The sequence below is a fragment of the Aegilops tauschii genome, chromosome 7 (genome assembly GCF_002575655.3).
Source record: "Aegilops tauschii subsp. strangulata cultivar AL8/78 chromosome 7, Aet v6.0, whole genome shotgun sequence".
Lineage (NCBI taxonomy): Eukaryota > Viridiplantae > Streptophyta > Magnoliopsida > Poales > Poaceae > Aegilops > Aegilops tauschii.
In genome coordinates this window covers 651633004-651658807 of record NC_053041.3, presented here as the reverse complement: position 1 = coordinate 651658807, position 25804 = coordinate 651633004, and the positions used below count along the sequence as shown (strand labels likewise).

The 25804-nt window shown below is 48.6% G+C and overlaps 2 protein-coding genes and 1 long non-coding RNA gene across 4 annotated transcripts; all 3 read left to right on the top strand.

Moving 5' to 3' along the window:
• The first annotated feature begins 817 nt into the window (after positions 1–817).
• Positions 818–19299, top strand: LOC109782986 (uncharacterized). 2 transcript variants are annotated; one of them, XM_020341615.4, is made up of 4 exons: positions 818–1439; positions 1592–1720; positions 2028–2159; positions 2256–2606. In XM_020341615.4, exons 1-4 carry the CDS (start codon positions 831–833, stop codon positions 2367–2369), a joined length of 984 nt encoding a protein of 327 aa, XP_020197204.2. In that variant the 5' UTR covers positions 818–830; the 3' UTR covers positions 2370–2606. The 2 variants fall into 2 exon arrangements, with proteins under 2 accessions (XP_020197204.2, XP_073361715.1); XM_073505614.1 differs by lacking the exons at positions 2028–2159; positions 2256–2606 and adding an exon at positions 19126–19299.
• Positions 3959–4321, top strand: LOC141027946 (uncharacterized). Its single transcript, XR_012189987.1, has 2 exons — positions 3959–4093; positions 4178–4321. It is a non-coding gene; the product is annotated as an uncharacterized lncRNA (long non-coding RNA).
• LOC109782988 (putative disease resistance protein RGA3) lies at positions 12239–18272 on the top strand. Its single transcript, XM_020341616.4, has 5 exons — positions 12239–13301; positions 14392–15729; positions 15823–16510; positions 16914–17942; positions 18062–18272. Exons 1-5 carry the CDS (start codon positions 12261–12263, stop codon positions 18115–18117), a joined length of 4152 nt encoding a protein of 1383 aa, XP_020197205.4. The 5' UTR covers positions 12239–12260; the 3' UTR covers positions 18118–18272.
• Positions 19300–25804: the final 6505 nt, after the last annotated feature.

Here is a 25804-nt window from a genome sequence, read left to right as displayed (position 1 = left end):
TCATCCCAATATACTCATGTAGATGCCGCCAACCCCCTAGACTTTTCCCCTGATCCAATTGTTGGTATTGCATCCACAGACGTGAATCAAATGTTGCAAATTCACACATCACCTCGGTGCGGTCATCGAAATGTCACTCCTATGTCAAAAATTGTGTCGCTTTGTTAGCCAGCTCATCCGTAGGAGTTTAGTCCAACGAGTATGAAGTTAGTCCGGTCTTTGAAGCTCTCGCACCATCAGCATGAACCGAATGTCGACCGTTGACACTACTCATCCACTACTCCTCCGGCCTCTTTCCCCACGGATAACTAGTACACAATCATGAGTGGAATGCACCTGAAACAAAAATGGAAGTGAGAATAAAAAAAGAAAGCCGCAAACCAAACCGCAGACATTTGTTAATCGTTTTGCAAATACGGTATGGTCGAAATCACGATTCTTATCCATGTTGGGAATAATTGATGTGTACTCCCTCTGTAAACTAATATAAGAGCATTTAGATCACTATTTTAGTATTCTAAACGCTCTTATATTATTTTAAGGAGGGAGTATCATACATTAAATAAGATTCGTATTTCAGCGCATGGTGTTGAAGCTTGTAAATTTTTTTTTCCTTGCAACTCACGGGCACTTTTTCTCAAGGAAAGAGAAAAAGGGAAAGAAGAGTACAAGAAAGAACAGAAGAAAATACATTGCAAAATAGTACATACATTTTTTTTTTCTGTTCTTTGATGAGAAAAAAAAGGGAAGAAAAACACAGGCCACAAACTGGACTGTCTTAGCCTTATCCACTGTAAAAAGGAAGGCCCATCAGGTATTATCTATCTATCATGCGCCGCGTGGCCCACCTCATCCTCGTCCAGTCCGCCGGAACGGAGCTGATGGGCCTCAAAGCCGCCGTCTTTCTCTCCGTCCCCGCCGCCGTCACGCCGACACTCCGCCGCCACCACCTCTCCTCGTCCTCCAGGGGCAAAGGCGCCGCCTCGAGGCTTCTCAGGATCTCAGCAGCGGTGATGGCCACGGCGGTGCAGCCGGCGGTGGTGGTGGGCGGCGGCCGGGTGGGCCAGGCGCTGCTCTCCATGGGCCCCTCCTCCGGGGACCTCCTGCTCCGCCGCGGCGAGGCGCTCCCGCCCGCCGCGCCGGCCGGGCCCATCCTGGTCTGCACCCGCAACGACGACCTCGACGGCGTGCTCGACGCCACCCCCAAATCCCGGTGGCCCGACCTGGTCTTCTTCCAGAACGGGATGCTGGATCCGTGGCTGGAGAGCAAGGGCCTGGCCGGCGCCAACCAGGTGCTCGCCTACTTCGCCGTCTCCAAGCTCGGCGAGCCCCCCGTCGACGGCATCACCGACGCCAACCCGGAGGGGCTCACAGCCGCCTTGGGCAACTGGGCACCCGCCGTCGCCGCGCGCCTCCAGAACGGCGGCCTCACCTGCAAGGTAGGTCCATAGTTAGCTTCCACTGGATTTTCATCAGCTTAATAGTAAAATGTTCCAAACTTTCTGGCTTAGTGTAGTACCTACCACTCATAGTCCTGACCATTATCTGAAAAATACAATACAATACAATGCTGGTCTGTGGAATTTCTCAGGTGCTTGACAAGGACGCCTTCGAGAAGCAAATGCTAGAGAAGCTCATCTGGATTTCAGCCTTCATGCTCGTCGGAGCTCGCCATCCAGGGGCCACTGTGGGTGCTGTTGAAAAGGAATACCGATCCGAGGTAATTTTAATTCTCCCTGTTGGTCTCTCTCTTGGATCTGTTCGAGTCCCGAGCTATTGTGTTCCATTAGTCGCCGAAAAACAACTGGTCCAGGGGCACAGGTTTTTAGATATCTCTGTTACCTTTCTGAATTCTTTTACTGTACATCAGATCATTCCTTCAGTTTACTTGAGCGATTAAATTTCGTACGTATTTAATGCTCCAGGATTGAGCTTTAGTGCTTGCCAACATATCTCTCCAAGAACAACAACAGTTACTCTTTGTTCAACACATAATCTTCTGTCCATGTTTTTCCTTTTGCATGCAGGTATCCAGCCTCATCGCTGAATTAGCTTCTGCCGCTGCTGCAGAGCGGGGGCTTACTTTCGACGAGGGCATGGAAGAGAGGCTCTGCGCCTACTCCAGAGCCGTGGCGCACTTCCCGACCGCTGTCAAAGAGGCAAGTCCTACCCCTGCCAATCTATGATGTAATGGAATCTTCACCTGTAGTATTTATTTTCTTCAGAATTAACATGCCAGCATTTTGATGTCGCAGTTCAAGTGGCGGAACGGTTGGTTCTACTCGCTCACCGAGAAGGCCCTCGCGGAAGGGAAGCCTGATCCATGCCCGCTCCACACAGCTTGGCTCAAGGAGATTAAGGTCATATAGACAAGGATTTTTGTTTCATGTGCAAACAACACGATGCGGTCTCGGGTTAAATCTTGAAGCAGTATTTTAAGTGTTTAACCGTTGATGTTGTGTATAGACTATAGAGTATAGAGAACTCTCTGCGCATATATTCCTCCATGTATGCCCATCGAAAATAACCTTATGTATGTATGGGAAACACAAGTGCTGTGTAATTTATATTATTGGCAGCAATCTTTTATGCGGTGGAGAAAACAACTAACAGTGTTGCTGCATGGAGACAGGCTATTTGTGGTTTATATCCTTCATTCAGTTGCTGCAAACCGAAGATTCTGCAAAAAAAAATGGCCGGTGTTTTTGCAAAATTCAGTTGTAGCAGCTGTTAGCGTTAAGCGCGTTCTGCCGTTCTGGGTATGTCATCATAATGTGTCTGCTGTCGCTGTTCAGAGAAGAGCAGAGATGACAGTGCATCTAGAGTGTTTGTGACGGTTCAAATGATCAAGGTGTACTAGACGATGTTGCATACAAACTGATTGACAGTGAGGAGCAGGGTGCGCCAGTTAGAAGATGACGGCGGCATCAGGATGCGGGATATACTGTTGAAGCACTTGTTAGCCTGCAGATTGTCAGGACCTGGAGCTGGAGGTAAACTGGGCTAAGTGTTTAATCTGTTATAGTCAGGTTGCTCTGCTCACTCGGTATGAATGTCATCATATTGATTCCATCTTCCGTCTGTCTCAGATGATGAAGATAAGGAACAAGAAGCAGAGCTAGTAGATCAGACCATCCTCACTGCATAATCCGGTATCATTTTTTCTACTACATTTTCAGTTTCACCGTGGGAATTGTTACTGCTATTAGCACAATTTGTTGCGTCGGGATTCTCAAGTTCCCTGCATCTAGCATGTCAAAGTTCATTCCATCTTTGAAATAAAAAAACATAGTCTGTGTGATATGCCACTGATATCAATAAACTCACAAAGCTATTAAGCTGATAGCAGTATGGTAAGCAAAACATTAACTTAACTTTGCGATGCATCCACTAGACCACTAGCATGCATGTTTTGGGTAATCAATTTAGCTGCTGTGCTGTATAAATGGAAAGTGAAAAAACCCAGGCGCATGATTGTATACCTGATCTGAATGCTTTTAACTGTACCTGGGCACCAAATTAAGTATACCCAAGTATTCTCACGTGTGCGCATAATATAATATGCTGGATGGATAGCTCATGTTTTGTTCCTGTACCCTTGTTGCTAAATGGGTAGCTCAGCTCATGGTTCTGTGTAGCAGAATATGTTCAAAATTTCAGGGTCGGGGTACCCTTTTTTACTCTGAATATGCAACAGAAGTACTCAACATGCTTCATACATAACCCTGAACATTTATGGTCACTGTTGTTATTTTTTTAACTTGCTGTGTACTCGTTTAGTGCCTGTACATCGTTGTGTTTTGCGGGTCTAGTCCTTCACTGTATGTGTTTGAAACCACTTCATAACTCATAAGTCTCTTCACCGGTATCCCTCCTATAAAAAAAAGTCTCTTCACCGGTGGGAATGTGAATATGATGCTTTGCTTTGCTTTGCTTCTCTTCAGCGGTCGGAATGGGAATGAGATGCTTTGCTTTAACTCTCTTCACCGGTGGCAATGTGATATGCTTTGCTTGCTTCTCTCTACTTGTCGTCAGAATGAGATGCTTTCAATTTTTGTGTCGGCGTTACATCTCGGTGGCCAGTAGCCGTGAGGTAGTCCGGGTTTAATTTGTGTCTCTCTTTTAATAACTTACCTTGTCTATTGAGTTGTTTCAAGTTTAATTTCTGTGTCTCTAGCTCTTACGAAAAGGGAAGGAACTGCAGAATTTGTGGTCCAAGGGAGAGCCAGAGAGTGTGCACCCATAAGCATCTTCACTGCTGCTGTGGTGGCCTGGCTGCTGTGTAATCAACTGTGATCCTATTTATTCAGAGTACCGCTAACATGTACTCCCTCCGTTCCAAAATAGATGACTCAACTTTGTACTAAAGTTAGTACGAAGTTAGGTCATCTATTTTGGAACGGAGGGAGTACTGTATTGCTGGTAAGTAAATGTATCGTTGCCCGCATTCCGAGGCAATTTGAAGCTGTGATCCTGTCTCTTCGTATGAAAACAAAGGAAAGGAAAGCAAAGTATCAGAATAAAGCTGCAGCGGACCTGGGAAAAAAGCACTGGAAAAAAGTCCTCTCATCCACATCCTTTTGCCCAGCTACTGTGCATCCTGCGGCTGGTGTAGCTTAACAGGAAGCGACACCCCAGAGGGAGGAGCAGAGCTGCTGCTCACAGAGGTGACGTTTGTTAGACCTTTCAGCCTGAGCATTGATAGTTGTGGATGACACTAGAAGAGTTGGAACAATTTTCGTTGGTTTATTTCTCACACAATGCCATGCCAACCTGAGAGGTTGGGGATACATATTTATAGGCTGCTAGCCAGCTAAGCATATGCTAAGATGCTAGTCTAAGATGCTAACTGACAGTCCTTGATGGTCAAGAACAGAACTCTATCCTAACAGCCAGTCCTTGATGGTCCAGGATTTTATCCTCCTAACTGCCCCAAGAACCATGTGCTGCAGCCCCACAAAGACCCTAGTACACAGACTTATCCATCATTCTCCCCCTAAGTCTTGTACGTCATTTTGTGGGAGGGTTGAATCATCCCGATCCTGGAGCAAAGTTTGAGGAACTTGATCCTCCCAAGAGGCTTGGTGAGCAGGTCTGCGAGCTGGTTCGTGGTGTTGATGTAGCTCGCCTCGATGCTCCCTTCTTCCACACAGCTGCGGATGAAGTGGTACCTCAGTCGGATGTGCTTGCTCCGTTCATGGAAAATGGGGTTCTTGGCCAGGGCCAGGGCGGACTTGCTGTCCATCAGGAGCTGCACCGTTCTGGTGTCTTGAACGAGAAGATCACCAAGCAGTCGAGCGAGCCAGAGCGCCTGAGCGCAGGCGGTGGAGGCCGCTATGTACTCAGCCTCACAGCTGGACAGGGCCACCACCTACTACTTGACCGATTGCCAGCTCACGAGACACTTGCCGAGGAAGAAGAGGATCCCGCTCGTGCTCTTGCTGGTGTCGATGTCGCCGGCGTGGTCGCTGTCGCTGTATCCGACGAAGTGTGCCGCCCCCGGACACCTAGGGTAGTGGAGGCCGTGGTCGAGGGTCCATGCCATGTAGCGGACGATCCTCTTCACTGCCTACTGGTGCTCCGTCGTTGGTCGCTTCATGAAACGACTGACATAGCCGACGGAGAAGGCCAAGTCCGGCCGTGTGTGGGCGAGGTAGCGAAGGCTCCCCACAAGGCGTCGGTACTGCGTAGCGTCCACTTCCTCCGTCGTGCTGTCGCGGCTCAGTTTCAGCCTCTCCTCCATCGGGGTGAGGGCTGGGTGGCAGTCGGTGAGCCCAGCTAGCTCAACGATGCGCTTGGCGTAGGCGGACTGTCGAAGTGCGATCCCGGAGTGATCCTGGTGCACCTCAATCCCTAGATAGAAGGAGAGGAGCCCCAGATCACTCATCTGAAAGGTGGCCTTCATGTCTTCCTTGAACGCCGCCACCTCCGCATCTTTGGTGCCGGTGATCACCAAGTCGTCAACATAGACGCCCACCAGCAGGGCATTTCCTCCACTGCCCCGTCGGTAGACGGCCGCCTCATGCGAGCTTTGCTCGAAGCCCATCTTCTTTAGCGTGGAGTCCAGCTTGGCGTTCCACGCCCTAGGTGCCTGCCGTAGGCCATAGAGGGCCTTGCGCAGGCGGAGTACCTTGCCCTCCTGGCCAGGGATCGCAAATCCCGGTGGCTGATGCACGTAGACTTCCTCCTTCAAGTCGCCGTTGAGGAATGCCGACTTGACATCCATGTGATGGACACGCCAGCCCTCCTGGGCAGCCAGCGCAAGGAGGGCTCCATCCGTGCCACGGGAGCGAAAGCGTCGTCGAAGTCGACTCCTTCCTGTTGCAAGAAGCCTCGGGCCACCAAGCGAGCCTTGTGCTTGATGATGGCGCCGGCTCCATCCCTCTTCAGCTTGAACACCCACTTGAGAGTGATTGCGCGGTGACCACGAGGGAGATCAGCGAGCTCCCAGGTGCGGTTTTGTTCGACCGCATCCATCTCCAACTGCATCGCGGCGCGCCATGCCGCGTCTCTCTCGGCCTCTGCAAAGGACCGTGGTTCGCCGTCTTCACACGCGAGCTGTAGCTGCGCCTCCAGGTCACGTGACACCAGTCCCGGCACCGGCTGGTCGCCGAGCAAATTATCCATCGTACGGTACCGCAGCGGTTCGCCGTCATGCCACGCGTCGATACGCTCCTCGTCGTGAGTGAGCGGGGAAGCGAACTTCATCGGGTTGTGCTCTGCGTGAGCTGGTGCTAATGAAGACGAGCCCGGAGTGGTGACCGCCGAGGCTGGAGTATGCGGCGTCGCCGGTTGTGGTGTCATCGGCGTAGCAGGCGCCGGAGTCGATGTAGTTTTGGGGGCCGGGGTAGACATGCGCGGCGAAGAGGAGCTGCTTGCTCCCCCAGCTTCCTTGAAGTGGGCGTACTCGACAATGAAGTCGTCATACGTCGGCGTCGAGCCGTCGTCCACCGCCTTGTCCCATTGCCACCCTCGCCCTTCGTTGAACACGACGTCTCGCGCTGTGCGCACATGTTGTGTCTTTGGGTCGAGGATGCGGTAGGCCTTTGAGCCCTCCGCGTAGCCGATGAAGACTCCTGGAGTGCTCCTGTCGTCGAGCTTGCCGATGTGGCCGAGCTCCTTGGCGAACGCAAGGCAGCCAAAGACCCGCAAATGAGAGACCGCCGGCTTCCGCCCATGCCAGGCCTCGTACGGAGTCCTGCCGTCGAGTGCCTTAGTAGGAGAGCGGTTGAGGATGTAGATGGCCGTTAGCACCGCCTCTCCCCAGAAGACAGCCGGCATCCCTCTCTGCTTGAGGAGAGCCCGAGCCATCCCCACAACCGTCTGGTTGCGCCGCTCGACGACGCCGTTTTGCTGCGAGCTGTACGGCGCGGAGTAGTGGCGCTGGATGCCCTCATCGGCACAGTACGACGCGAATTCAGCCGCCGTGAACTCGCCACCGTTGTCAGTGCGCAACACACGCAATTTGCGGCCGCTCTCCGCCTCCACACCAACCTGCGCGCGCCTGATGGCGTCCGCTGCTTCTCCCTTACTGCCGAGGATCATCACCCACATGTAGCGGGAGAGATCGTCGACGAGCAGCAGGAAGTAGCGTCGACCTCCTGGTGTGGCTGGCGTCACCGGGCCGCACAGGTCTCCGTGCACGAGCTCCAGCTTCTCCTTGGCCCGAAAACTCGCCTGTTGGGGAAAGGGGAGTCGTCTCTGCTTCGTCAGCACGCAGATGTCGCAGAACTGCTCCACATGGTCGAGGCATGGCAGGCCTCGCACCATCTCCTTGGCACTTAGACGCTTCAGGGCCTCAAAGTGAAGGTGCGCAAAACGCTCATGCCACTGCCACGCCTCATTGTCCCGACGGACAGCGAGACAGACCGGTTGTGCCACCTGCACATCAAGGACGTAGAGTCGATTTTCACCTCTGGGCACCTTGGCGAGAAGGCGACGCTGGCGATCCCAGATGCGTAGGACCCCATGCTCAATCAGCACGCGTGAGCCGTTCTCATCCAGCTGTCCCAAGCTGATGATGGAGTTCCTTAGCGCGGGGATGTAGTAGACACCGGTGAGCAGCCGGTGCTCTCCCGTCTTGGTGGTGAAGATGACGGAGCCGACGCCCTTTATCTCCACAGCGGAGGCATCCCCGAACTTGACGGAGCCTCGCGCATCGGAGTCGAGCTCGGCGAAGAATTCCCTTCGACCAGTCATGTGGTGGGTGGCGCCGGTGTCGAGGCACCACCCCGTAGTCTTGTCCTTCCCGGAGCCATCGCCGAGAAGAGCGTGTGCTTTTGGCTCATCGAGGTGGATGAAAGCCTTTGCGATTGGAGTCGCTGAAGGTAGCTCAATGCTTGCATGCGCCATGAACAGAGCCGTCTCCTCCTCCTTCGCCTGTGCGACGTGAGCCTGGCCTTGTCGTGGTTGCCGACACTCATTGGCCCAATGGCCAAACCGGCCACAGTTGTGGCAACTGTTGTCTTGTGCCGGCTTGGGCTTGCCAGCGGCGCCGTCCTTGGCGCCTCCGCGGGCGTCACCCTCGGCACGTCCTTGTGCCCTGCCCGGGGGGCCTCTTCGCGCCTTACGCTGCTTGCCACGCTTGCGGCCGCCCGTCGTGGAAGAAGGCTCCCCCTTCTTCTGTTGGGGATCGTAGCAGAATTTTAAAATTTTCCTACGCTCACCAAGATCCATCTATGGAGTATACTAGCAACGAGGGGAAAGGAGTGCATCTACATACCCTTGTAGATCGCGAGCGGAAGCGTTCCAATGAACGGGGTTGATGGAGTCGTACTTGCCGTGATCCAAATCACCGATGACCGAGTGCCGAACGGACGGCACCTCCGCGTTCAACACACGTACGGAGCAGCGACGTCTCCTCCTTCTTGATCCAGCAAGGGGGAAGGAGAGGTTGATGGAGATCCAGCAGCACGACGGCGTGGTGGTGGAAGCAGCGGGGTCTCGGCAGGGCTTCGCCGAGCTTCTGCGAGAAGGAGAGGTGTAGCAGGGGAGGAGGGAGGCGCCCAAGGCTGTTATGTTGCTGCCCTCCCTCCCCCCTTTATATAGGCCCCCTGGGAGGGGGGGCGCCGGCCAAGACCCATCTAGGGTGGGGGGCGGCGGCCAAGGGGGAAGGGGGGGGGGGTGGCTTCCCTCCCAAGCCAAGTGGGGCGCCCCCCCACCCTAGGGTTTCCAACCCTAGGCGCAGGGGGAAGGCCCATGGGGGGCGCCCCAGCCCACTAGGGGCTGGTTCCCTTCCCACTTCAGCCCACGGGGCCCTCCGGGATAGGTGGCCCCACCCGGTGGACCCCCGGGACCCTTCCGGTGGTCCCGGTACAATACCGATAACCCCCGAAACTTTCCCGGTGGCCAAAACTGGACTTCCTATATATAATTCTTCACCTCCGGACCATTCCGGAACTCCTCGTGACGTCCGGGATCTCATCCGGGACTCCGAACAACTTTCGGGTTTCCGCATACTCATATCTCTACAACCCTAGCGTCACCGAACCTTAAGTGTGTAGACCCTACGGGTTCGGGAGACATGCAGACATGACCGAGACGCCTCTCCGGTCAATAACCAACAGCGGGATCTGGATACCCATGTTGGCTCCCACATGTTCCACGATGATCTCATCGGATGAACCACGATGTCGAGGATTCAATCAATCCCGTATACTATTCCCTTTGTCAATCGGTATGTTACTTGCCCGAGATTCGATCGTCGGTATCCCAATACCTTGTTCAATCTCGTTACCGGCAAGTCTCTTTACTCGTACCGTAATGCATGATCCCGTGACTAACTCCTTAGTCACATTGAGCTCATTATGATGATGCATTACCGAGTGGGCCCAGAGATACCTCTCCGTCACACGGAGTGACAAATCCCAGTCTCGATCCATGCCAACCCAACAGACACTTTCGGAGATACCCGTAGTGCACCTTTATAGTCACCCAGTTACGTTGTGACGTTTGGCACACCCAAAGCACTCCTACGGCATCCGGGAGTTGCACGATCCCATGGTCTAAGGAAAAGATACTTGACATTGGAAAAGCTCTAGCAAACGAACTACACAATCTTTGCGCTATGCTTAGGATTGGGTCTTGTCCATCACATCATTCTCCTAATGATGTGATCCCGTTATCAATGACATCCAATGTCCATAGTCAGGAAACCATGACTATCTATTGATCAACGAGCTAGTCAACTAGAGGCTTACTAGGGACACGTTGTGATCTATGTATTCACACATGTATTGCGATTTCCGGATAACACAATTATAGCATGAACAATAGACAATTATCATGAACAAAGAAATATAATAATAACCATTTATTATTGCCTCTAGGGCATATTTCCAACATCTTCCTGTCACCAAGGCTGGGATCCCACTGCTCCCGAGTTAGGAGCAGCTTCCCGCCGGTGGTGATGGGCCCCGAGGGAGGCTGTGGCTCATCGGTGTCGACGACCTTGAGACGACCTATCGCCTCCTCGATTGTCATCGTGGAGAGGTCCAGCAACGACTCGATCGAGCGAGCCATCTGCTTGTACTTCTCGGGAATGCACCGAAAAAGCTTCTCGACAGCTCTCTCCTCGGTGTAGGTGTCATCGCCAAACTTCACCATCTTCTGCAGCAGAGTGTTGAGACGGAGAGCAAAGTCATCAACGTCCTCACCTGGCTTGAAGCCCAGGTTCTCCCACTCCTTACGAAGTGCCTGCAGGGTGGACTTGCGAGCACGGTCGCTGCCGATGCGTGCCGCGGCGATGGCGTCCCAAGCCTCCTTGGCAGTCCGCTTGTTGGAAAGCGAAAACTGCATCTCTGGCGGGACCGCGGCGATGAGTGCGTCCAGCGCCCGTCGATCCTCTAGGTGGTCGACGTTGCTGTCCTGGACCGCCTCCCACATGCGCCGCACCTGGAGCCAGACCTTCATGATCCCGGCCCACTCGACGTAGTTGGTTTTAGTGAGGGTAGGCCACCCAACACTGGGACCAACATCCCTGACCATAGTCCGGACCTCGTAGAGGCCGCGGTCCTGGTCGTTGCAGCCGCCGTCGCGGTGCGCGCCTCCACCTGGAGCGCGGGCATGCTCGGCTGCCCACTGCGCCGTCCGCTCCTGCGCCACTTTGGCGCGATCTGCGTCGACGCCGTCGTCCGCAGGCGCGGAGCTGCTGGAGCTGCCGGGGCCGCCGCGGAGTGCCTTGGCATCCGCCGTAGCCTCACGGGCTGCTGCTGCTTCTACCTCCGCCCTGGCTGCTTCTACCTCCGCTCTGGCTGCTGCCAGCTCCGCTGCAGCCAGCCTCGACACCCTTGCCGCCGCAGCAGCTGCTGCTACAGCCGCTCGCTCACGCTCCTCTGCCACGGCGCGCTCGGCCTCCTGTCGGCGCCGCATGCTCAAGGTAGCCCTGTGCTGAGAGCGACCTGCAGACATGGCTCGCTGCAGGGGGGCTGTTGCGTGAAGAGGAGGCTGTTGTTGCCGAGCCGCTGCTCGACAGTCCAGAGAGAGGGAGGTAACCAGAGGCAGACAGAGCAGCTGCTGCTACCGACTTGGGCGGCTCAGCTCCCGGTGAGGGAGGTAAGCAGGAAATGCTCAGGGTACAAGATAATGAGGCTCTGATACCACTTGTTAGACCTTTCAGCCTGAGCATTGATAGTTGTGGATGACACTAGGAGAGTTGGGACAATTTTCGTTGGTTTATTTCTCACACAATGCCATGCCAACCTGAGGGGTTGGGGATACATATTTGCTGCTAGCCAGCCAAGCATATGCTAAGATGCTGCTAAGATGCCAGTCTAAGATGCTAGTCTAAGATGCTAACTGACAGTCCTTGATGGTCAAGAACAGAACTCTATCCTAACAGCCAGTCCTTGATGGTCCAGGATTTTATCCTCCTAACTACCACAAGGACCATGTGCTGCAGCCCCACAAAGACCCTAGTACACAGACTTATCCATCAACGTTGCCTTCGCGCCTGCTGACCACCACGTCTTCTCTCTGTCGCGAGTCGTCTCACGGCAAGCTCGGGAGCAGGCGATTTGGTTCAACTGAGATTCACAAATCGGGCAAGGAATTCCTCTCCACCAGGATTGAGTTGCTTTCCAGAGCTGAATGAGCAAGACATCCATCCATCTCAAAGGTTGGTTCGTAGTCCAAGTTTTATTTGTCCCTCTCCTTACACCTACCTAATTAGGCTACCTTCTTGCTTGTTTTCCTTGTACCCTTCTTGAATTCCACTTTACCTTTATTATCACAGCAAAATCCAGCAAGTTCAATTAACGGCGATGGTGCTGGATGCATTTGCATTCTACTTGGGCAACTTGCTCAGGCAGGTGGCAGCAGAAGAGCTGGGAATGATGTTGGGTGTCTCCGGCGAGATTGACAAGATGGGTGACAAGCTTCGGGACCTCAAAAACTTCCTCGCCGATGCCGATAGGAGGAACATCACCGACGAGACTGTCCAAGAGTGGGTGGGGGAGCTTAAACGTGCCATGTATGAAGCTGCTGATATCATCGACCTTTGCCAGCTCAAGGCCATGGAGCATGGATCGTCCTCTGTAGATGCAGGGTGTTTCAATCCCTTGCTCTTCTGTATGAGAAATCCCTTTCATGCTCACGAAATCGGCACCCGCATCAAGGCACTCAACCAGAGGCTTGACACCATCAAGGAGCGGAGCGCTGCTTTCAACTTTATCAATCTTGGGTCCTACGAGCATCATAGCAGCAATGTGAATGCCTCTCGTCATGGTGATCCCAGCCGCGAGATGTCAGGGGAGCTCGACCGGTCAGGTGTGGTTGGGGATCAGATCGAAGAAGATACTAGAGCACTGGTGGCTCAGATCATGCAAACAAGTGAGGAGGTCAATGGCAAAATCATGGTGGTTGCCATTGTAGGTGTTGGTGGGATTGGCAAGACAACCCTCGCTCAGAAGGTCTTCAATGACGAGGCCATCCAAGGTGAGTTCATTAAAAAGATATGGTTGAGCGTCAACCAAAACTTCAATGAGGCTGAGCTGCTGAGAAGAGTCATCATCGAAGCCGGAGGAGACGCCCAGTCAGCTGGAAATGCAAAGGCAACACTTCACAGAAGCCTCAAGGGCGCCTTGATTAGCCACAAGACCTTGCTTGTAATGGATGATGTGTGGAACCATGGAGCATGGGATGGTGTGCTCAAAATACCCTTAGTCGATGTTGTTGCTTCAGGCAGCCGTGTCCTCATCACCACTAGAGATGAAGGTGTTGCCCGAAGGATGACAGCCACATGGCCCTACCACCACGTCGATGCATTAGCACCCGACGATGCTTGGTCATTGCTCAAGAAGCAGGTCAGTACGCAATTAAACACTAATGTCTCTTAATAAAGTGGATAGTCTATCTCCATCTATTTATCAACAATAATAGGTTGCTAGAGAATTTTTATGATTCTTTTGAATTTATATGCGTTGTTGATTATGTGTAATTCATTGGCTCATATCTAGTATCTATATGGTATGTTTCCTCTTGAAGGCAAGACCATAAGAGACTGTCAATAATTTGTAAGGCTATATTATCTTTTCTCTTTTACAAATAATGAACTAAAAAACATTTAATATCATGAAAGCATGGTGCTAAACAAGGAAGTGTACCATAGCGCGACTTCTTTTTTCGTATTTTATTTGTTGCTACATAACACACTGAGGTTTTGTTTTGCTAAGCCCAAGTAATCTATACCTATACCTACTATCAAAGGGAAGTGATATTCTTGGTTTCGTCCCGTTTCGTTTGGTCCCGCTTCAATTAATTTCACATACGCTATTTTGTTTCGTTACTTGCCACCCGTTTTAGCCCAACGGAGGAAGTCCATCTGGCGGCGCACTGTGGCCCAGGTTCAAAGAAAAATAAAATTGCCGATGAGAGGGTTCGATCTGATAACCTGCCAACTGGCTACGCACAGTTTGTCCAACTGACCCAGCTAGAGATATGAGTGGTTTTTTTTCTCCCGTTGCAACGCACGGGCCTTTTTGCTAGTAATTACAAATATGGGATAATTATACATGTATCATTTTCACTTACTAAGAAATATGAGTTGTATATTTATGCAGGCTAGTTTTTAGGCAGTTTTGCTAACCCTTGTACTCCCTCCGTCCGAAAATACTTGTCATCAAAATGGATAAAAAGAGATGTATCTAGAACTAAAATATGTCTAGATACATCCCCTTTTATCCATTTTCATGACAAGTATTTCCGGATGGAGGGAGTACACATTAATTTTTCTTAATAAACTTTACTGTCGGGGGATCCCCAGCAGTTCTCAGCTAGTAAAAGGGTGGCCACATTCGATGGTCCTCTTGTCTCTTAAGTGGTAAATTAGAATGCCTTAAAGGAGCTTGGTACATAGTTAATTAACTCTATCGGCCCCTTGAACTGCATTCACAGGTACTCTCAAGTGAGATAGATGAATACCACATCACTATGCTAAAGGACATCGGACTGAAAATTATACAAAAATGTGGTGGTTTACCACTTGCCGTCAAAGTAATGGGAGGATTCTTGCGTAGAAGAGGGGAGTTGCGTCGAGACTGGGAGCAGGTTTTGGATGATTCTAAATGGTCAATAACTGAAATGCCCCAAGAGCTCAGCTATGCAGTATACTTGAGCTATCAAGATATGCCTCCTCATCTGAAGCAGTGCTTTCTATATTACTCTCTTCTTCCTCAAAATAAAACTTATTATGCACATGAAGTCGTTGCCTTGTGGATTAGCGAAGGATTTGTTCATGGAAGCTCAAATGATCTAGAAGAATTGGGAATAAATTACTACAAGGAGCTGATATATCGGAACCTTATAGAGCCAGATAAATTGTATGTAAATCACCTTAGTTGCAGCATGCATGATGTTATTCGCTCATTTGCTCAGTATATGATAAAAGATGAAGCACTCATAGTTCATGATGGAGACATCGATAATCTAACTAAACTTCATTCACAAAAGTTTCTTCGGTTATCAATAGAAACCAACCGCTTGCAGTCTGGTGATATTGACTGGAAATCTTTACAGGAGCAGAAATCAGTGAGAACATTAATCTCAACTATTCAGATCAAGATGAAGCCCAGTGATTTATTGGTTACTTTTTCTGGTCTACGGATTCTACATATAGAATCTGTAGATGTGGCTGCATTGGTTGAATCGTTGCACCAGCTGAAGCACCTGAGATATGTGGCACTATTAAATACTGATATATCTGTACTTCCGGTGAACTTTGACAAGATGAAATTATTGCAATTCCTTAGGCTTGATGGATGTAAAAATTTACTGAATCTTCCTGATAGCATTGTGAAGCTTGGCCAGCTGAGGTTACTTGATCTTCCCAGCAGATGTATGATACCTAGAGGGTTCTGTGGTCTGACAAATATGAGAAGACTACATGGGTTTCGGGCCCACATGGATGGTGATTGGTGCAGTTTGGACGAGTTGGGGCCTCTTTCCCAACTCAGATTTCTTGAATTAATACATTTGGAGAATGTATCTGCTGCTTCATTTGCTGCAAATGCTAGGCTTGGTGAGAAAATACATCTTATCGACGTATTCTTGTACTGCACTAGCAAACTAGGAGATGATGGGTTGGTCAAAGAAAAAGAAGGTGTCTCCGAGGAAGAGCAACAACAAATCGAGAAGGTGTTCGATGAGCTCTATCCTCCACCCAGTGTAGAATTTATTCATATCGATGGGTATTTTGGCCAGCTACTCCCGAGTTGGATGATGTCCACGTCAAAGGTGTCCCTGAACAACTTAAAGTTTCTCACATTTTCTGACCTAGCTTGTTGCAAACAACTTCCCAATGGATTGTGTCAGCTCCCCTACCTGCAGTTCTTTCAGGTCGCCCGTGCTCCATGCATCAGGCGTGTTGGGACTAGATTCTTGCAGGCCGTGGCAACTCCATTTCCGAGTTTAAAAGAGATGAGCTTTAGAGAAATGGTGGAATGGGAGGAGTGGGAATGGGAGGAGCAAGTACAAGCCATGCCCCGTTTGGAGAAGCTTTGGCTCATTAATTGCAAACTGAGGCGTGCTCCTCCTGGCCTTGCCTCCAATGCAATGGCTTTGAAAGTTTTATACGTACATGATGTCCAACACCTCAGCTACCTTGAGAACTTTCCTTCTGTCATTGAGCTTACAGTGGTTAGAAGCCTCGACCTTGAGAGGATCACCAATCTCCCCAATCTGCAGAAGCTTACCATCACCATTTGCCCAAAGTTGAAGGTGCTGGGGAGTATCCCTGCACTCGACAGGTTGGTCCTAGAGGATTACACCATGGAAACACTTCCAGAATACATGCGAGGTATAAAGCCAAAGCATTTTCAGTTATTCTGCCGGCCATGGTTGCTCTCTTCGGTAGCCATGGGACAATCTGGTCCTGAGTGGGACAAGTTCAGCCATGTGGAGCATGTCAAGGCATATTCGCCTGATGGAGACAACCAAAGGAAATGGTACGTGTTGTACACAAGAAGAGACAACTTCAAGTTGGATTCAAATATTAGCTGCTCTTCCGTATTTGAAGGTACTTACAATAAATAAAAGATCAAGCTTTGCCTTAATTTGTTTGGGCACTCTCACTCTGGCAGTTTGTAAGTTCGTTTCATTTTGTCTCTTGTCTTTCATCCATATATGTTGCATGATGACGGAATATATTTCGTACTACCTTTTTTGTTCACATGACTAGGAGTTGTTTCAGATGATATAAAAAGATGGTTGTACTGGACTGTCAACTTAAGTTTTAACCATTGCACCAGCTTCATGTGTGGGTTCTTTATTGGCTACTTTCTGATTTGGTTGCAGTATTATTAATTACTTGGTCTGCTAGGTTACCTTGAGTTTAACAAATCTAGAGTAATATGTTGCCTCTGGCCTTTCAAATTACATATTATGTAACCAACCACTTTTGTATTTTACCTTCCATGCAGGAACCTTATCATCTTGTATGGTGGATGCACAAGGATTTGAGTCTGTGTACAAAATGAGAAGAAGTACCTTTAATTACATCTGCAGCTTGGTGAGGGTGCCCTTTTTCGAAGATATGATGGCAACGGATCACACGTTTGTTGATGGAGGAGCATTGTCTTTACAAGATCGAGTAGCTCTCGCTCTGGTAATGCTGAACTCTGGCAAGCCACCGGTTACTGTAGGATCCTCTCTTGGTGTGAACGAGTCAACTGTCTCACTGGTAACTCAGGTGTTTGTTGAAGCTATGTGGGAGCGAGCCTTGCACCACTTCAGCTGGCCTGGCTCCGCTAGAATGGAGATGATCAAGCGCAAGTTTGACAGGATCCACGGCCTGCCAAATTGTTGTGGTGTTGTACATACAACCCACATCAAATTTGGATCACAAAATTGTGACCATGAAGAGTATGCCGACACGCTAATGCAAGCTGTCGTTGATCCAGATATGAGGTTCACAAACACCCGCTTCAGGCTGTCAGGTAGCATGATGAACCAATTGGGCGTTTTGCATGACTCAGATCTCTTCAAGATGGGCGAGGATGGTTCTTGCCTGAATGGCAGTAAGCTGAAGTTATCAGATGGCTCGGATGTCGGGGAATACATCATTGGTGCTGCAGGATATCCTCTCCGTCCCTGGTTACTCACACCTTACCATGACCTCTCAGACACGGATTCCAAACTTGAGTTCGATAGGAGAATACACTCTGCAACTACAGCTGTCGCACTGAGGGCGCTGGCAAGGTTGAAAGGCACATGGAAATGCCTGCAGGGAGAAGGGTGGCATCCAAATGATCAACGCGACGTGTTCTTGACCATCCACACGTGCTGCATGTTGCATAACATTGTGATAGACATGGAGGAGGAGGAGGAGGTGGGTGCAGGCATGCCGAGCGATCAGGAGGATAATTACATCGAGCAAGTGCGGCGGGTAGCAGATGAGGACGCCATCGGTGTGAGGGATGCACTATCCCAGCATTTGATTGCATCTGGAGGTAAATTACCATGTCTTGGTGTGTTTGTTTGAACACTTTGTCTATTTAATTAATTTGTAATTCCCTCCTAATGATTCCATCTTTCATTTGTTGTTGGTTACTCCACACAATGGCTGCAGAGGAGGAACAAGAAGCAGTAGTTGCATCTGGCCCAGGAGATGAAAACAAGGAATAAGAAGCACAACGACAACGTTCTCCTCACTGAATTTGGTATTTTCTTCCCCTTGCTATTAATGGTGCTTCAAGTCGCAGATCTCTTCTTAGTTCCTTCTTTTGCTAGGGTGACATTTAATCAGTGTGCAAAGCAGAATGTTACCACCTACTACTCCCTCCGTTCCATATTACTTGTCGCTGATTTAGTACAAACAAAGTTGTACTAAATCAGCGACAAGTAATATGGAATGGAGGGAGTAACTGACTGGCAATTGTGTATTTACCTCCTGTATTGGCTATGTCGCTTTGATTGTCTATTCATTTCGATAGGTTGCATGATTTGGACAGTTAAGTTAGCAGCTCTAGAATACTACTCCCTCTGTCCGAAAAAGCTTGTCCCAACTTGGTGCTAGATACATCCATTTGAGGGACAAGCTTATATACTTTGACAATGGAAAAGCTTGATATGACTTAAACCCCGCTGAGTTAAGTTAGAAGCGATGCTGCAAAAACATGAATCTATGTGGCAAAGACAAATTTTTGTGTACCTTATATATCGTCAACAGCAAGCTTTTGTGATCGAGAAGACAATTAATAATGTAGGTGCATGGAGACGGCGTGTTTGTGATTTGTATTGTTTCAGTTGCTTTTCTGTAACCTGACGCTTTTATTTATGGGTCGAGTAAAAAAATACTGTAGCTGCATGAAGACTATTTGTGATGTCTATCCTTCAGTTGGCAAAACATGCATAATGGCAGTGAGTGTTGTATGTTTATGAACGGCCTGATGGAAAACATCGGCTGACTATCGTGTGAAATGCTCGTCGTACTGTCCAAGCACTTGTTGGCCTGCACATTCTTTCACCGAGAATCAACACTGCACATTCTTTCACCGAGAATCAACACTGTTAACTTATTGAGAATGCAATTAAAAATACACACTTCACAGACCTACCTATGATCAACTTGGTAAGCGAAACAACGGACACTCTTTTTTTCCAACAGGATCCCTTCATGTTAATTTTTTGCAGGTATCCAGCCTCATAGCGGAGTTAGCATCTGCCGCGGCTGCGGAGCGGGGGCTATCTTTCGACGAGGGCATGGAAGAGAGGCTCTGCGCTTACTCGAGAGCCGTGGCGCACTTCCCGACCGCCGTCAAAGAGGCAAGTCCTACCCCTGCCAATCTATGATGTAATGGAATCTTCACCTGTAGTATTTATTTATTTTCTTAAGAATTAACATGCAAGCATTTTGATGTCGCAGTTCAAGTGGAGGAATGGCTGGTTTTACTCTCTCACTGAAAAGGCCCTTGCCCAAGGGATGCCAGACCCATGCCCGCTCCACACGGCTTGGCTCAAGGAGATTAAGGTCATATAGAGAGGGTGTTTTCTTTCATGCGCAAACAACACGATGCGGTCTTGGGTTAAAATCTTGAAGCAGTTTTTGAAGTGTTTAACTGTTGATGTTATGTACAGACTATAGAGCATAGAGAACTCTGGTCCAAGTGCTCCTACATTTCAATTTGTTCAAGTCAGGTTGCTTTGTTCACTTGTATGTTCTACGTACTCTTGTTGGTTCCATTTTTTTGTTTGGCTCAGGGGACGAAGACAAGGAACACAAAGCAGAGCTAGCTCAGATCATTCTCATTTCATAATTTTGGTAACTTTTTTTCTTACTACATGTCCAGTTTCACTGCCGGCAGGTAGTTGTTACTACTATTGGCAAGATGTTGTTGAAATGTCGTGATTCCCACAGCATGTCAAAGTTTGTTCTTTCATTCTCGAAATAAAAGAATGGTTTATGTCGTCAGTGTTATCACCAGGAATCGATACTGCTGACATATTTCAGAAAACAATCAAGTGGTTCGCAAAACATTTAACTTTTGCAGTGCTTCAATTAGCATTGCATGCTTTGGCCAAGCAATCTAACTGCTGTTCTGTGTATGTATGCATGGAAAGTGAAAATTCTTGATACGTCCAACCCAGGTGCATACCTGATCTGATATAATTCATACTCTAGTACTGTACTTGTGGTCTCTTTTGTTATGCCTTCCTGTGTACGTTTACACGCCCGTGCATAATTGTTTTTTTTATGTGTATACTTCTTCACTAGTATAGTTTAAATTACGTTCATAAGCCTGCCCATGACAAGGTCAAGTATATATGTTCTGATTTCTGACAGGTAATTTTTTTTTCCAGGCTCAGCTTTCTCTTGAGGCTGCGAGCTTAGTTCAAAAGGAATGCCACTCTTGGGGTGAGAGGTTTTTATAGCACAAGTTAACTAGACACTGGTAAATTCTTGTGTTAAGTGTATCTGCCTGTGACATGATTTTACCTTGGGCTTTGCAGTAGTGGTTTCTTTGCATGTGCTGCTGGCGGCAGTGTTAGAGTGTACGTATTTCCCACATGGTCAACATTTTTTCTATAACATTTCCAAAAGCTTGGTTAATTTTTTTAATACATGGTCAACATTTTCTAAACAAACGGTAAACATTTTTTGTGTGCACATTTAACATTTCTCAAATGTTGGATTAATGTTTTTTAATACATGGTCAACATTTTTTCTATACACATTTAACACTTTTAAAATGCTTGATTAACATTTTTGCATGATAACTTTTTTCATACACATATTTGTTTATTTTTGTATACTCCCTCCGTCCGGAAATACTTGTCATCAAAATGAATAAAATGGGATGTATCTAGACGTATTTTAGTTTGAGATACATATCTCTTTATCCATTTTGATGACAAGTATTTTCGGACGGAGGGAGTACATTTTTAATATACATGAGAAACATTGGTAAATCTGGCCAGAGAGTTCTTCGCAGATCGGAAGGTCAATTTGCATTGGTTTCTCAGGATTAATGTTGGGTTGGTATTGTTCCTCTGCTAAAAAAGTTTCATTGTATCGCGTATGTGTCCATGCTCCATGGACGTGAGGAGAGATAGGAGAGATTCCAAGGTGTACACGATTGGTTCAGGTTATTTTTCTATGGGGAGTGATAAGATACGTGAAGTACTATATTTCTTGTTTTTATTTTTGAGAAGAGACGTGGAGTAGATAGAGATATCTTAGGGGAATCTCGCATGGTGACTTCTATTTTCTTCAACCGTGAGAGATTTGTGGGCCTTCCGATCATTTTTTTTTCTTTTGCTGAAACTTTTAACCGAGAATTAGATGGATCAATCTACACCGTAATAATTTGGTCCCACCAGATTAACGACTCCTAATTACTGATTAACGTGGTAATTTCTTGAGAGTGACTAATTAGTATAGGTGTAGAGGTATAGATAGATAGATAGACAGACAGATAGATAGATAGATATAGATAAGATCTTGGTCAAGTCGTGTGTGGCTGTTAGAGAGTTGTTGGTTAGTATCATGTATTGTTGTCTCCCTCCAAAATGAGGTCGGATTTGAATCATTGGTACAATTTGATTTCCTCTTGTCGAAATAGGCGTGCGATCTTCTCACCGGATTGATTTTTGTTTAAATCAATCTCTTGTTAAGACAATATGCAAGTTTCTCTTTATTGTAGATAGCACTGGTTGCAAGTACTCGTACCGAAGAAGCTACAAGTTACAAAGAAGAAAAACATACATATGCCAGCGTGTTATTTGTTTTGTCATCTATTTCGTTCCTTCCACATAAAACAAGAGAAGGTTAGCTTGTGGTTCCCTTTGAAGGATGAACAAGGTAAATAGATATCCCTCGCTAAAAAAGAAAGAAAAGGTATATATATATGCGCGCGTGTGGTTCTCCTGGAAGCTCTCCCGGCCGGTCCCTAGCTACCTACCTACTCCTACTCCTACTCGTATGATTAGCATGCATGCATATAAGGAAGGAAGGAAGGAATGCAGGAACGAGGAAAGGAAAAAAAGGGATATATCCATGGCGCTCCCGGCTTCAAGGATCGTCGTCGTCGTGAGCGGCCTTGTCATGATGATGATGATGATGGCATGTCTCCTGGCGCCAGCGGGCGCTGACGAGTGCATGGACTTGTGCCTTCATGATTGCGCCGTCAAGGGGAAGAACTTGACCCAGGAGCAATGCCAGTACGCATGCAATTACGGCTGCCCCTTTGGCGCCGCCCAGCACGCTCTATCGAATGCCCCCGCCATTGCCAGGAATGGCGGGAAGACCGTCCATGTCCTCATCCATGTCCTCGCAGCAACGATGTGGCTCTAGCTAGCAGCTGCTCCTTCATCGCCCGCTCCAGCATCGGCACCAATCTGGAGCTCCTCCATCGGCGTCAAAGGCCATCAAAGCAGCAAGCAAGCGTCAAGATGTTATAGCGGATAATACACGTATGCTATGTTGCATGTATGTATGTGCTTATGTATCTTTATTTATCAAGCGTGAAGATGCTGTTATATCGGATATATAATATACTTATGCTATTTTTTGACAATAATATACGTATGCTATGTATGCATCTATGTGTTTATATACCTTTATTTGTCGGTGCATACTCATTTAATGTATGTATGCTATGTATGCATGCATGTAAGAGCATCTACAGCCGGACTTGGTAAATCCATACAAACTCATGCAACTACGTAGTGATGCATTGCACACATCGTCCGCCTACTACATCAGGACATGCTATCGGACTACCAAATTTTGGCATGGTCTACCTACATGCTAGCTATGGAGAAGATCATCCACGGTTGCCCTTACCCTTCCCGGTGCCCTTGCCGTTCTTCTCGCCGAAGTAGAAGACGCAGTATCGATCTAGCCCGGATCTGCTCATTGCCGTCACTGTCCTCCTTCTCCTCCTGCCATTGCTCGGACCGCCCGATTCTTCTCTCAGGCGAGGGCGCACGTGCTCCTACGCTGCCACTTCTTTACAATGCGGGCGCAGATGGCTTCCACCTCTGCGGCAGCCCGCGCCGCTGCATCAATCGCCTCCATTTCGGCAATGAGCTTGGCCTCGGCCACCCTCATCCTCTTCTTCCCACGGCAGGCACATCGGCCCTGTTACCTCTCGTACTCCGGCGGACCGGTGATGGGGAAAGGGAGATTGGAAGGCTCCCATGGTCCATCCACGGAGGATCCGAATGCCCGATGCACCGACACGATGGACTCATGCCGGACAAATCCCCCCGTAGGTCGGGCAATGTCCGCCCGGGAGTGGCGTTGTACAATGCGGACGACACACCGGTCGAAGTTGAGGAATCCGGACTGGTCGGGGTGAGATCGGTTGCCTGCCATGCCAGAAAAGACCGGAGATCGCTGGACGGGAGCTTGGAGGACGGAGGGGAGTAGAGGGGACTGGAGTAGAGTACCTAGGGTTTGGTCCGGGGAGCGGATAAGGATGATTATATGTGGGGTCGGGTGGGCCAGCATGGGCCGGATCCGATGTGGTGGATGCGCCCAGTCACGCCCGGGCCTCCTCATATCCGCCCCCTATTTGTGCTGGATATGATGGGCGCCGGTCAGCCCGGTCATTTGATGCCAGTTTGAGGGGCCAGTCTGGGTCGCTTTTTTTTGACCGGTCACTAACCGGGCTGTCCGTACAGGCGTTGGAGGCTGGCTTGGGGTGCCCGGCTGTAGATGCTCTAACAGCCTTGTCAAATTAAATGTTTGACTAGATTTTTTGTGAGCGGTAAATGTTTGACTAAATATGTTGCCTAAAGTAGCAAGTCTCAAAAGTGCAGTTATATTTTTGTGCTCCATGAGCACACATCCTTCCGTGCCGTTGGATCGCGGCGATGTGGGGGCATCGTCCATCAACAGATTGGCAAAGGGAGCAAGTAGCATGCATTTTTCACGGGCTAAATATAGGCAATAATCATACACCTACAAAGTTGCTACGTAATCTTCCTTCTCTAATTCTCTCGCCCTCGGTCATTTTTAGCAGGGTGGGCAGTCCGTCGGTAAAATTGCAGCCGATCTATAGCGCTAGAAAATCGGCTCCTATCGACGACCTATTCCCTGTTGTATCAAGGGTGTCTGTAATTTTGAATTTATCTTCTTCCTCAATGGTTTAGTTCCCCGTTGCAGCCGCCTGAATCACTGGCTAGTATTTCAGTTTCCTACAGAACGTGCAGTTCCGTAGACAATTAAATAGACATCCCATTGTGGTAGTTGTCGTTAGTGCCTGTCTAGAGATGACATGGAAAGAGATTATAGACATGCCTCGTCTAAACCATTGTACATGCCCTAATCCCATCAAATAACTGCCAACTGGCTAATTACGTAAAAGTTTCGTAACACCCTACGTAGGTATAGCATTGCCCAAATGTAGGGGCAGGAACATGGCTATGCGAGTGGGACAAAAAAGGCACTATGACACCAAGAGTTACCTTCACCTGCATTTCCTTTGGTTTTCAAAAAGTTGTAACTTTTAGACCGTGTATCAAAATTACAACCCATGGGGGAGTGGGGAGAAGACCGCGTCGGTGACAGACCGGGGCTCCCGCTCCCGCTAGGGTTTCCCCCCGCCGCTCCCGCCGCCCCCGGCCGCCGGCGGGCGCGCCCCGGCTCCCCCTCCCCCTCCCCTCCTCCCCCGTACCCCCCGCGTCGCCTCCCCGAGCGAGGCGACCGGGGGCTCCCCTCCCCCCCCCCCCCCTCCCAGCCGCCCCCCTCCTCTAATCCCCTCCTCTAATCTCCTCTAATCCTCTACACCCTACGTAGGTATTTCATCCTGTAGCAAAGTCCAGGTAGTAGTAGTATTTTGCTTCGAGTATAATCATGTTGGAAGGATGCCCGGGACATGTCGCCGAATCATTGAGGATCCCTTTGTAATTTACTTTTTCTGGAACTCACTGGAAATTAGAACTAATTCACACGATTGGGCCAAATCCAGCACACTACTGATGTAGAATAATGTGCTTAGGCAGTTAGGTCAGGCTGATTGAGGTGGGTTATGACAATCCAGTTTTTCCAATCAGTTTTTTTGTCAATTGTTCTGTTTGGCTAACCAGATCATTGGTTTCACGACTTTTTTTTCATAACAAATTATTATAAAATAAGTTTAGTATAGTATACTACAGTTCAGCAACTGCAAGCTGGGCCTAAGAGCATCACCAGTGTGTAGAGGCAACCTGCCTTTAAAATATGATCCACATGACTTGCCTCTAACCAAATGAAAAAACTCACAATGTATGAAAACTCCAACTCGCCTCTAAGGTGGACCCAGTGATTTTTTTTTAGAAAAAAAGACTAAATAGGACCACATTTATCCAACCAATCATCCTTTTCTTGGGCTTTCCTTAGATGACAAGTGGGGCCAAGTGATTTGATGGATTGTTGGAGGTAGCCTCTAAGGTACCATTTTTCCTATTACGTACTCACTGCGGTAAAATAATTAAGCAGAGCTAGTAGATCAGACCATCCTCACTGCATAATTTGGTATCATTTTTCCTATTACGTACATATTAAGTCTCACTGCGGTAATTATTACTATTATATAGCACGATTTGTTGTGTCATGATCTGCTAGCAGCTGATATCAAAGTCATTCTTTCATCCTCGAAATAAAAACCTAGTGTTTGTGATATGCCACTGATATCAATGCATGGTAATCAATACTGTTCACTTATTCAGAAGGCAATTAATCTGATAGACCTAGCCGATAGCTCATGGTTTGTTCCTGTACCCTTGTTAAATGGGCAGCTCATGTTTAAATTTTCTGGGGGGTACCATTTTTTACTCTGAATAAGCAACACAAGTACTCAACATGCTTCATACATAACCCTGAACA

Bases quoted from the DNA above. Each gene is read 5' to 3' on its own strand.
- LOC109782988 (XM_020341616.4), top strand. From the start codon at position 12,261: ATGGTGCTGGATGCATTTGCATTCTACTTGGGCAACTTGCTCAGGCAG. The intron at 15,730-15,822 runs GTGTCCCTGAAC...CCCTACCTGCAG, and splicing joins GGATGATGTCCACGTCAAAG to TTCTTTCAGGTCGCCCGTGC. The intron at 17,943-18,061 runs GTAAATTACCAT...CAATGGCTGCAG, and splicing joins GCATTTGATTGCATCTGGAG to AGGAGGAACAAGAAGCAGTA.
- LOC109782986 (XM_020341615.4), top strand. From the start codon at position 831: ATGCGCCGCGTGGCCCACCTCATCCTCGTCCAGTCCGCCGGAACGGAG. The intron at 1,440-1,591 runs GTAGGTCCATAG...GGAATTTCTCAG, and splicing joins ACGGCGGCCTCACCTGCAAG to GTGCTTGACAAGGACGCCTT. The intron at 1,721-2,027 runs GTAATTTTAATT...TTTTGCATGCAG, and splicing joins AAAAGGAATACCGATCCGAG to GTATCCAGCCTCATCGCTGA.